At 45.6% G+C, this 12,481-nt stretch overlaps 1 protein-coding gene across 1 annotated transcript in view; it reads right to left on the reverse strand.

Moving 5' to 3' along the window:
• HOMER2 (homer scaffold protein 2) overlaps nucleotides 1–12,481 on the reverse strand; it is a 303,905-nt gene that overhangs the window by 39,737 nt on the left and 251,687 nt on the right. Inside the window, exon 7 of the mRNA XM_069624981.1 lies at nucleotides 9,393–9,503. Within this exon, the coding sequence (XP_069481082.1) occupies nucleotides 9,393–9,503 (111 nt within the window). The remainder of the gene's footprint in view (nucleotides 1–9,392; nucleotides 9,504–12,481) is intronic.

Below are 12,481 nucleotides of genomic sequence, written 5' to 3' on the forward strand. Positions count from 1 at the left end.
CACACCTTTGAGAGCAGGAACACCAAAATGTAACAAAAACGTATAAACAAAAAATGTTGTATACTACTTTTTTTTCGGTTGCAGACCCTCTTCATTAATGTTCAAAAATTGGTTCCTCCACAAACACTCTTGCTAGAAGCATGCAGTGGCTACAAAATCCACAATACTTCACTATTAACAGGATTCACTGGTAATGGCTCCTTTGACAATCATTTTATACCAAAGTGCCAGTGACTTGAGTGACAACGCATTTGCATTTGTATTTTATTTCCAATTATATAGCGCTTTACCCCAAAGCGATGTACATAATTACAATATAAAGTAAATGTGGTAGGGGGTCAGAAATGCCAGACGCACACACAGGTATAGTTTTCTCACAATTTGCCATCTAATTAAATAAAAAGGGGGTAGGATAAATGCCCATCTTTCCCTAACCTTACAAGGATGGCCCTACCCACCAACCTAAAGAAAAATTACCTATTGTCCAAAAAGGCTGTCCCCTCACAGTAATATACACAAACTTATATAAAGGTAGATTCAGCGATTGTCAACTCAACAAAGCAATATACTGAAAAGTACTCCTTGTGACCAGGGTTGGACTCCATTCCCCTGGATCAAATCAGGAATACCTTGAGCAAAGTTCTGATTTAACAAAGTTTTGTTCATAACAAGCATAACAAGTCTTTTCCAAACACTACATCCTTGCACTTTGTAAAGCAAATGTCTCTTTCACAAATATTAGTTCACAACTCCAAAACAACTGTTGATTTCCACAGTATCATTTATAGTGAGTCAAGTGTCCCTCTCAAAACACATGTTCATAAACCAAAATGATTGCTTTCTTCAGGATGCCAAAGAATTATCAGCAGATCACACGTTCTTCAAATGAAACACTTAGCACAACAATGACTTTTGATGCAACATAGTTGTCAAAAAGGCTGATATAGTTTGTAAGATCTACCACACCATTTTGACAGACAGACACACACACACACACACACACACACACACACTTCAAATTATCTTCTTTCCTGGTGTACTCGCTTGCCAGGAAGAAAGCTCAATACTATAATCACTTTCAGTGGCAATGCGTATTCCAAGATTCCCCCCACCAGTATTTCTTGTGATAAGGACTGAATAGCTGCCACTTCATAGTCTCTTGACTCTTGGCAATGGGGGTTCCAGTTTTCCCCAAAATGTAAAATCAAGATAGGATAATTTCTCTCACCTTGCTCCTTTTCTACTTCTTGGTAGCCCTTTGGCTGCTGGCAATGTGAGTTACAAGGTTCCCCTTGTTGGTGTCCCATATATGGAGAGTTGCACCGTTGTCGCCTCTGAAGGATTTCTTCACAGCCTCTTGGCTGTTGGCAATGTGGGTTATACTTTTCCCACAAACGGTATCCCATCTAAGAGGAAATTACGCCCTTGCCGCCTCTTAATGTCGCTTCACTTGTTGGGTATTAAAAATGACAATTTGTCAACAACTTTCCTTTTGGAGCACTCCAGGGTCAGCCTCAAACCAACTCACTGGTCTTCTGTGGTTTCTCCTCTTCACATCTGTGGCAGACCTCCTGCATCCTGCCCACGCTGTCTTCAACTCCCGAGTGCTCTGCTGCACTTCTCTGGAGCTCTGACAGCTCTGATGCTCTTCTGAAGCTGGTCGCACACCAAAATGCCATACGCTGAGGTGGGAGCATGTTTCCCTCTCAGCTATGCTTCTCCACAGGCCGCTTCCCACTGCGCATACTCTGCACTTCTACCCGCCTTCCCTCCTCGAGTCGGCATTAGCTGGCATTCTCCTTTCTCTTCCGTCTATGGCAGACCCAGCACTTCATCTTCTCCTTCCAAATCTCCTTCCCCCGGAGTAATTTATCCCAGAGTTTAAATGTCCTGCTCAGGTGCCTTGGCCTAAAACAGATTAACAGCACTTGTGATCTTCACGGACTGAGCCCTTTTTCCTCCTCCCAGTACCTTAAGAGAATCATTCTCCATCCTTAAGGAACTTGAAGCCCCAGTCTCCCCTCCTCCACCGCTTTCCAAATACCACACCTGGTGCGACAGCATCCAGAATGCCATGCTGAACAAAATCAGCTTACTCCAAAATAAAAATCGACAAACAAAACATTCTGATCCATTCCAAACAAACCACTGTGACCGATAACGTCCCTGCGAACCTCTAGACTGCCCTGCTCACAATATCTGTCCACGATACCCTCCACATCCTGAAATGCTTCAAGCCATCAAAATGCAAAGGAGACATCTGCCCAGCCGGCCTGATCAAAGAGTGCGCTGAAACTTTGGCCTTGTTTATCACAGCAGTCCTATCCTCCTTCACCACAAACATGGTACCTACAAGCAGCAGGGTTCTTACCGCTCCTAAAAAAAAAACAACCCTTGACCCAACATCCCCCCAACAACTATCACCCCATCTGCTTTCTGCTAAAAATACTCGACAGAGCAGCCTATGTCCAAATACAGCAACACTTTGAAGCAAACCACATACTCTTAATCTGCCAATCCGGATTCGGCCCAGGGCACGGAACTGAAACTGCCCCGCATGACTTAAAAAAATCAGATCAATGACATCAGGAACAAGGGTAAACTTGCCCTCTTGCTGTTACTAGCCCGGTCAACAGCATTTGACTTAACCACAGCATACTCTGCCGACACTGTACCCAAGCAGCAGCCTTTTCGCCAGAAGCAACATCTTGGATTGCCTCCTTCCTAGAAGGCAGAAGAATGAAAGTCTTCTCTGAGAACGCTAGTGCAACACCCTCACCAATTAAATGCGGAGTCCCACAAGTCTCAAGGATCTCCCCCACCCTCTATAACATTTTCACAAAGCCCCTCTTCGATCTCCTAGACATTGCATAAACAAATTACACAAATGATACTCAAATTCTCCTCCATCTCTCTGGCCCATACCCAGAAGACGCTGCCACGCTAAACTCAACCTTCATCATTATTCAAGCACGGATGGCCTCCCGTGCCCTCTGCTTGAACAATGACAAAATAGAACTTATCATAGGATACCCAATAGCACTAAAGAAACTGAACCCTGAATACTCGACCTTCGTCATCAACGGCATCCCCATCCCAGCCTTACCTTTGGTCAAAACCCTGGGAGTCTATCCAGATGCTTCACTAACACTGACCAGACAAGTCAACGCCATTGCCTCCTCAGCTGCATAATACACCAAACTCCTTAATGTCTTAAGACCCTTCCTATCGCCAGACAGTTGCCTGACAATCACATGCGTGGTGGTGGAAGCTAGATTAGCCTGTTGCAATGGTCTATTTGCTGGCACCTCAGCCCACAACCTGAAGAAATTGCAAATCATCCAAAACAATGCCTTAAGAGCTGCCCTCAACCTTCCCAAAAATTAACACATCAGCTGCCTGCAGGAAGGTACACTGGCTCCCCATCCGGGAAGGAATACTCTTCAAGACCCTAACCATCACCCACAGATGCATCTCCAAGTCAGCCCCGCCCTACCTGTCCCAAAGATTCTCCAAATTGCTCTCAACCAGGCCAGTGAGAACACAGTACACACAAAGAATAGTTCAACCGACGTTCAAACGTGCCAAAGCAGTTGGCTCAAGCTTCCGAGTCGTTGCAGCGAAGCAAAGGAATTCCCTCCCACTCAATCCCAGATCAGAAAGCTCCTACTGGGCTTTCCACAAAGCCCTTAAAACCTGGCTCTTCAATTCACCCTCCCGACTCTGGCATCCCACCGTTTCCGGACATCTGTAGCCTTATGCATGCTCTCTTGAATGTAATATTTATACTTGTATGACTATATGCAACAATTTAACTACTGCAACACTGTAACACTAAACACTTATTGTGCCTTATGGGCCTCGTGTAACCAGTTCTCCACAGCTCCCTGATGCCCGAGGGCTTGTGCGCGCTATACAAATGAAGCAATAAATGACTAAATAAGCATTATGGGTACTGAAGTCCATAGTGGATTGTACAACAGTTTGTTCTATTTTACAGTTAGTTTGTCTTAACTGTTTTATGAATTAAGAGGTGTCAGAGTAAAGGGAGTTTGGAGAAAGGGTTTCTAATTTAACACTGGAGTAAGGATTTTTACCTAAAGCAGAATGATGACACTTAGTTGTTTTATTTAATTCTTGAACTCCCAAAGCACAACCCTTATCCAGTTGAGATGATTTCTCATAACATGTTATTTGGGTAGTTATATGGGATGGACTTGTACATTGACAGCATGCCATTAGGTACTCAGGAATTATAGGCCTTTCATCCAGAAGATGAATACCACGCCCCTCCCGGAGGATTCACCCCTCCCCTTCCGAAAACCCTCTCCTCCCATGTAATTCTTCCTCCCGATACCACCCCCCAGGGTTAGGATCAGGTAGCGGCTGCCTTTACCTGGCCTCATTGGAGGAGGCTTTATGCTGGGGTTTAGTGATGACTCTGCAGTATTCATCACAATGTTATGACAAAACTTAAAAGAAATAATTTCATGATCAAAGAAGATAGTCCGTGAGGCGAGAGTGAAACATGGGGTAGGGTGAGAAAGATCTAAGAGAAAGAGGAGGCACGGTCCAGTAAAGTGTTGCAAGCAAGAAGTAAACACAAAAGCAAGCAGAGGCACAGGGGGGGGACATGAGGGACATTAAGAAGGCATAAAGATTCAGAGCGTAGTGAGGGAGGGAGAGTAATAAATGAGTGAAGAACGATAGGGGGAGCACGATTGTGAAGGGATTTAAAGACAATACAAAGGACATTGAAGAGCACAAACAAAATTGAAAAAGAAGCCATTGGTGATGCAGGAGAAGCAGAAATATATTCCTGAGGTGGGAGGGAGAAGAGAAGGTCGATGACGGAGTTGTAGATCGAGAGGAGCAAGATGGGAAGCCAGAAGGCCAAGAAGAAGAGTGGAACAGTCGAAAAGGTGAGAAAAACACATCAAGAAGAAATTAGTAGCAGAGAAGGAGAGAATAGGTCTAGCTTTCTGGAGGTGAAAGGGGTGAAAGTGACATGCACACAAAAGTGCAGACACGTGCGTAGAAAAAGTAAGGGAAGAATCAATGTATACATCAAGAGTATGAGCTGAATGGGAGATGGGTAGAGTGTGGTGGGTGGGGGGAGAGATGAATGTAGGTGCGAGAGGGCGGGCAGCAAATGAGAGGATGTCCTTCTTGGAAGAGTTAAGACAAAGGAAGTGGTTGTACATCCAAGAGTGGATGGCAAGCAAACAGGATGAGCTAGTCTCGTGACTAGCAGGGGTGAAACAAGAAGGAAAAAGAAAAGTTCTGCGATCTGCTTAGAAGTGATGGGATAGACTATAAGAGGTGATAATGGAAGCGAGTGGACTAGTATTCAAGGAAAATGGGGCCCACAACAGAACCTTGAGGTACACCATGTTGAAAGGGTAAGGAAAAGTAGAGTTTCCAGCCCAAGAGACAGAATAGGTAGAATTACAGAGATAGAAGGGAACCATTCAAGAACACAGCTTTTGAAAGCAAGTGATGCAAGTAGAAGACAGTGGTCCACAGTATCAAAGGGTGCAGAGAGAGATCGAGAAGTACCAGGAGAGAAGAATGCTTTGCACAACGAGCCAACAAAAAGGAGCGCAGTGACGGTAGAGTGACAAGAGTGAAAGCCAGATTGGTAGGGAGGTAGGCGAGAGTGAAAGTTAAGATGGGTAGAGAAGCGAGAATAGACAATTTGCTCTAGTAGCTTGAAAAGATTAGGAACGTCTGAAATTAAATGTTAGAGAAGGACCCAGCATAGGCTTCCCGAGAATGTGATGAAGCGAAGAATCGTAGCATGCTTCATTGATGAAGGGAAGATGAAGGATGCTAGGGAAGCACTTGGAGCGGAGGTGGGATGAGCAGGAGACCGAAAAATAGCAACTTCAGGCGGATGGGAGGAAGGACGAGAGGGAGTGAGATGGGGAGGAGCGAAAGAAGGAGAGGGGGAACGTGGGATAATGGAAAAGAGCAAGAGCGCAGCCTCAGATGAAAGTGAGGGGGCCACTAACAGCACTGGTCAGGGGGTAGCCTTTTACTCAGAAGGGAGAAGTATTTCTTATATTCAAGATTCGGGAGGATAGCTCAGGGGCAACGTGCTCGCCTTGGAAGCAAGACAACACACAGCAACACAGGTTAGATCCCCAAATGTTCGACCCCCAATTTTCCGCACATATATATATGTGGGGGGGTAAAGTGAATAAAAATGTAAAGGGGTAAGGTGGCGGTCTCCCCCCACTTCTATATTTGCAGAAAAATGGGGGAAAAATACCAACAAAAAAAACATATATATCTCACACTTTTGGAGGTCGGACTTTTGTATTCAGTAATTTCACGCAGATCCATTAAGCACGTGATAAATAACCTATCAACATTATTCTGAAATACCAAGAGACTGATTATGTTAATATAGGAGACCACTTTAGCTGCATTTAAAAAATGGGCATCTCTGTGCAATACAGAAGCCGCAACATTGAAATACTAAGAACACAATGAAAGCGGCCTTCTCCTGCCAAGTGTGGCCCCCAGTGAAATAGCTTGCCACACACAGCCAGTCCCTCCATCCCAACAGTGCAGAACAGAACTGAAGACACTACTACTTCAAGGTTCCTCTGGTAGGACTCATAGGTAGACCACCATCCACCCTCACCCCCAGAACTCACCACAACAACCTCTGTTCTGTATAATGTCGTCCAGTTACTGTTCGGCACTATTGCGTCCTGACGAGTTCCGGAAGCCATAACTAACACACACACGCACACGCACACACGCGCGCTGTGGCCAACAAGAATAAACAGCAGCACAGAAACGAGTAAGCTCCCATTCTTTTTTGGCGCTAGAGTGTATCCCTCAATGCGCTGCGCGAGTTAGCACCCGTTTTCATAGAGCACGGTTTCGAGGAAACAGTCCATTTTAAGCACACATGACCTGACTGGGTTCACTCTGGAGGAGTGGCAATGGCAGAGTCTGGCTGAGTCCGTTTCTCCCTTCAAGGCCAGCATGAATCAAACGTTAATCAATAATTAAACCATGCATTAATTAGGCAGGCGGACTATCCCCCACGTGCCTTGGCCGGTGCAGACGTTCTATACTTTTCATCATGACCCGCGGGCTAGAGTGGGTGCGAAACACATGCCCGTGTGTTAAGAAAACTCACGCTTCTTTTAAGCAGGGAGCGAACCACTCGAATGCACTCTACCCACTGTTGCCTACACACCTGCGCCGCCTTCTAAAGAGGTATCATTAATTCCTTCGAGTGCCTTTAGTGTACTGGAATGTTACAGATTTGGGTATTACCGCCAAACAAATGTAAATTGGACTCCAAACCCAGCCGAGATAATGAGCAATGAGCTGAAAGAAAGACTTCCACTTAACAATAACACCACATTATATATCGCCATGCTGATCTTTAAAAAAAAACATGCGTCACAGTGTCTCGCAAAGAATTAATGACAGTTACCCTTCTTTCTTAAATAAAACACTTCGGCTAAAAATAAAACATAAAAATAACCGAGTGTTCGATATAGGAAGTATAACATTTCCACAGAGGGCTAAAACAAAACAGAGCGTGGATTCCCATGGCAACGAACATTTCTATGAAATACAGCATACAAAAAGACAACAAAAGCAGTTTAAGCCTCACTCAAAGGGGACGAGTGGTAGAGCGTCCGTGGTCTAGATCAGTAAGCTACCTATATGGAGGATTAACCAAAAAAAAAAAAGAAAAAAAATGTAATTTGTTGAATCGGGTTGTACATCTGACTAGAATAGGCAGAATGCCTACACAACGATACCAAAGTGTTGGGTCACCCGGTGGAAAGGTTTATGTCGGAGTTATGCAACGTGCCAAATGGTAGTACAATTGAGTCGAGGATAGGGTGGCCAACTTTTTGATATGCTTTTGCAGGACACTTGCCCACAAGGCGGTGATGACATCACAGCGCCATTCACATTGGGTCAGCCTCATTTGTAATTGAAATTTGTTAATGGCTCTTAACACCTGGCTTAATTGCAATGCAAATGGTTTGTCCTTGGGAGGTGCTGGTCACTTTTTTAACATGACCATCAGGACCCCAGGAACAAAGCATTAACATTGGAATGAAGCCAGGTGTCGGAGCGTTAGCAGCTCAACCTGCAGGCTCAAAAGGAGCCTGGGCGAGGAGCCATCCAGAAAAAGAAAGCAGCAGGTGGTAGCGCCATGGTGTGTAGACGGCCACTTCAGTTGCAGAGTGGCTGTGCTGGATGCAGGTTGTCCTGACTTGCTGTCTCCCAAGAGTGTCACTCCAGGGAACAAAGCCAGTCGGGACAAGCTGTGTCCCACACAGCCACTCTGCAAACTCTGGGACAGAGTCCCCAATTACGGGACATTCCCGCAAAATACAGGACAGTTGGCCACCCTAGTCGAGGAGGGTACAGTGACAAGGCCAGAGGAGAGCATTAGACGTGTGGGGGAGGTGGCATGGATGAAAACTGATATCTTAACACATTGCCCAGAGGTTGGAAAATATACACAAAACCTGGGGACACGTGCAGGGGGAGGAGGGAAACAAAGTGCTATAGTCACCACAGAAATACAGTTGCACAATAAAAGAAAATCGCGGACAGGTAACATTATGCAGGGAGCAGGGCAGGCATGCCCGCCATGACCTAGCGGTCAATTATTTGGCTGGAGGAGATCCGAAAGGTTTATAGGATTGAAAAGGAGCCAGAGGGAAGTCCTTACTGTGGATATTAATAGCGGGTTGGACTGGGCAGGGTGACGAGGAGAGCAGCTGAAAGCATCCGGTTCTAGTTTTTCACAATGTTAATTAAGGCCACAGTGCAATAGTCCTCTGCTGGGGGTGATGGAGCCCCCAGATGCTGAAGTTCTACAGTACAGTTACCCCTCCTGCAGAGGGAGGAAGGTCTCCCACCTGAAGGCCCTAGTACTAGGGCGACCAGATACGTTGTTTAAAAAAAAAAAAAAATGGACAGGCCATAGATGTAGGACTACAGTAAACACAAATAAAACTGTAGTCCTACATCTAGGTCTCTGCCGCTGGCCTGTTGCTGGGGTGTGTGCTCACAGGCACACTCCTCTCTTTGGAGGAGAGTGGCCAGGGAGGAAATGGGTGCGTGAAAAGCATTCACGCCCCCAGTCACGTGCAAGAAGAGTCGCGCCGGGCCCGATTCTGGGATTTCAGAATTAGTTCCCAGCAAAAACTGGGATCGTAGCCATCCTCCCTTCCAATCCCGAGACCGGGTTTAAAAAACTCCCAGTCCCTGGGACGAAGGGCGCTTCGCCGGACTGTCCTAGGAAAACTAGGACGTCTGGTCACCCTACCTAGTACAATATCCCTGCTCTGGGAGGTGAGGTGTAGGAAGAGTAATGGAAAAAGGACAGTACTTACAACATCTTTCTCCTGAAGGTCCAGCTCCAGCTCCTCGAGTCTTTGGCTTAGCTGCAGGTTCCTCTCTTTCTCCTTGTTTATTTCATCACACTGGGCTTCCAGCTCTTCAATCTTAAAGAACACACGGAAAACACTTTTCAGTGGGCGACACAACTCATTTGATGGTTTACATTAGAACGAGCAGGCATATGGATTAGAAAACAACGATTGCATTTGCAAACCAGAAATCTGCAGGGGCAGTGGACGATTCCAAATGGTTATTTCCACATCTGTACGCCACCCCCTGAGCCCCCAGCTGCAAGATTACACATTCAACACCATACACAACCTGGCTCAAGAACACACGATGTGAACACATAACCCTCTGCCTTTGCAGGTGCCTGGAAACATATTCTGAACTCGAGCAGGCGCAGTTTCAAGTCGGCACATCTTCAATGCAATATCCCTTGGAGCCACATTCCTCGCTTGCCAAAAAGACTCGCTTTTTTATGAGGCATTTTTACTTTTGTGCCTTCACTGCTCTCGACACTCCGAGTGTGATCTTCATTTTTCACACAGAGTCTCATTTTTTTGTATTCCAAAATGTATACAAAACTTTAAACTATCCACAAATCGAGCTTCCAAAATGTGATCCCGATTTACAATCTGAATTTTGCTTTACAGAGAAATTCATCATCGATTTGTATTCCTAAAAAAAATACCCAACAATGCAGAAATCCATGTTTAAGTTCCACTTCATTTCTCTTGCATATTGTGGATCTATATCAACCCTAATGTTGGTTTCATTGTCACTGTAGAAGGCATCATCAGTACAAGTTATTACTCAGGCATGTTTCGGTCCATCTACTTTATTAGCAAGACTTTCATCGGGGATTAGTATTTGGGCATACAGTGTGAGATGATATGATATGGTATTTATATCGCGCCTAATACCCAGAGGTTTCTAAGCGCGGATCCAACTTGTGTTACTCTGCGTCATCTTGCTTCCCAAGCGAGCACGTTGCCGCTGAGCTATCCTCCCGAGAGATGGAACATACTTCTAAAATGGTTGAATGAAGGTTAATATTTGGATAATCAGCATAAAAATTGCAAGAGGCAGAACTTGGTTGGTGCAAGTGGTATAGACTGGTGAACTGGAACACAACAGTTAGTTCTAAAAATGGGAAGGGGCAGAGACAATAGTTGCCATAAGGACAGTGAGCGAATGATTACATAGACATGGACATCCAGGCTCCATTGCCAATTCAGGAGAGAACAGTGAGAAGTCTAGAACACTCACCTGTACAGAAAGGCGGTGATCGGTAGAGATTACACAGGTTTACAGTGAGAGGAGGCAAGAAAATTGGCTATAAGGGGGTGTCCATTGGCAGAGGGTGGCCGGAAACCATCTTGGAAAGCGAATAAAATTAAAAAGCAAAATTGGCAGCCAGGTTACGAGCAATTGGAAGTTAATTAAATCCAAAGGAAAACAAAATAGAAGTTTGACAACTGTTTACAGGGGGGGGGTCATCAGAACAAAGTGTCTTTGAGATCACACTTTGAAAGGGGTTAGAGAGGGACCAGAATACTACTGTAGAAATGGCCTGCTGAGGCAGGCAAGAAGTTAGTTACAATACCAGTGACAATCAAACATGCAGGAGATGGGTGTGAAGGAGGCAGCAGGGGGGCTAAGGTGGAAGAGAAAAGGAACCTTGAAACGTATGCTTCCAATTGAAGAGCGTGAAACTTTAAAGGCTTAGAGAGCAGACTGCATGGAGGAAGCTGTAATTGCAGGATTGACAAATGGATGAAGAACTGGAAACAGTGGTTAGGGAGGAGGCGATAACGATTTAGTAAGAGCAGTTTTACGCGACATAGCCCAGTCTCATGCAAGGAGCAGGTTGCAAAAGAAGAGCAAGATTCCGTTGTTTCCACCACCTCTCCACCTTGCTAAGAGTTGGGGGTCGACAAGAAGCTAGATTGTAACCGGAGTGGGTGGTTTTATTGGAAGGTCGAAATGAGACAAAAAGGTAGAGGAGAAAGGAGAAGGGGAATGCAGGTCTAGGTCAAAGAGGCCACACAGGAAACGGAAGAGGAAGGCTGCATAGTGAAGAGCAGGCCTGGGAGACGGAAATCCAGGGCGCCACGGCAGATCAATGGTCCCTGGGGTGGGAAGGTCCCTGGGGTGGGAAGGACTCTGGGCAGGGGGACAAGCGGAAGAGGTGGTGGGGGCCTAACAGAGGGTTCAGGGAGTGGGCAGAGGACTACCGCAGCAGGGAGGCAGGGGCCCTTGCCGTTCTGGGCTGTGCGAAATCCCCCAATTAATGCATAGTCCTGCTCTGTGAGGCCGGTCTAAGGTGGACAAAAAAAGCAAGGCCCTCCCCAATTCAGGCATAAAGAACAATGAGCAGCATCATTGAGCTGAGATTCAGCAGAGTAAACGACGGATCGGTCTGGTCAGGACCTCACCTCCTGACAACAAGCCAAATAATAGGGCTTTTCACAGGATGCTTGAGAGGAGAAAGTATTAAACATGAGCAAAGAGGCGGTTTTGCAATACGTCTGCGCTCTGTTCGCTATACGGCCATGATGAAATAAATTAACTGCAATATCCGTCCTACAAGAACGATGGTAAAAATAACCCTTTGTCGCCGTCCACAACTCTAATTGGAGGAGGAACAGTGAATGAGACACAGAGTACCCACTGGAATGCGAAAAATCAAAGGTTTGGTCTTCAATTGCTTCCATCAGCGCTCTCTCTCATCGCCATGCCCTATTGTTGTAATAATTGCAACTTCGAGGGGTTGACTTTTTTTAATGTTTTCTCTGTGAGGGTACGGATTTGACTTTGGAAGGAAATACTTTTATTTGAAGCGCTAAAACCAATGTACAAGTAACCCCAGATCAAGGTCATAACCATCTATAGTCAATATAGTCTCGGGAGGATAGCTCAGGGGCAACGTGCTCGCCTTGGAAACAAGGCCACACGGAGCAATGCAGGTTCAATTCCAGGGTCCGCCCTTAGAAACCTCTGGGTATTAAGCACGTTATAAATAACCTGTCATATCAAATCAATAGATAAGGCTGTATGGCACAAAACTGGAAATGAA

Source organism: Ambystoma mexicanum, chromosome 11 (assembly GCF_040938575.1).
Source record: "Ambystoma mexicanum isolate Mex_15411 chromosome 11, UKY_AmexF1_1, whole genome shotgun sequence".
In the NCBI taxonomy this organism is placed as follows: Eukaryota; Metazoa; Chordata; class Amphibia; order Caudata; family Ambystomatidae; genus Ambystoma; species Ambystoma mexicanum.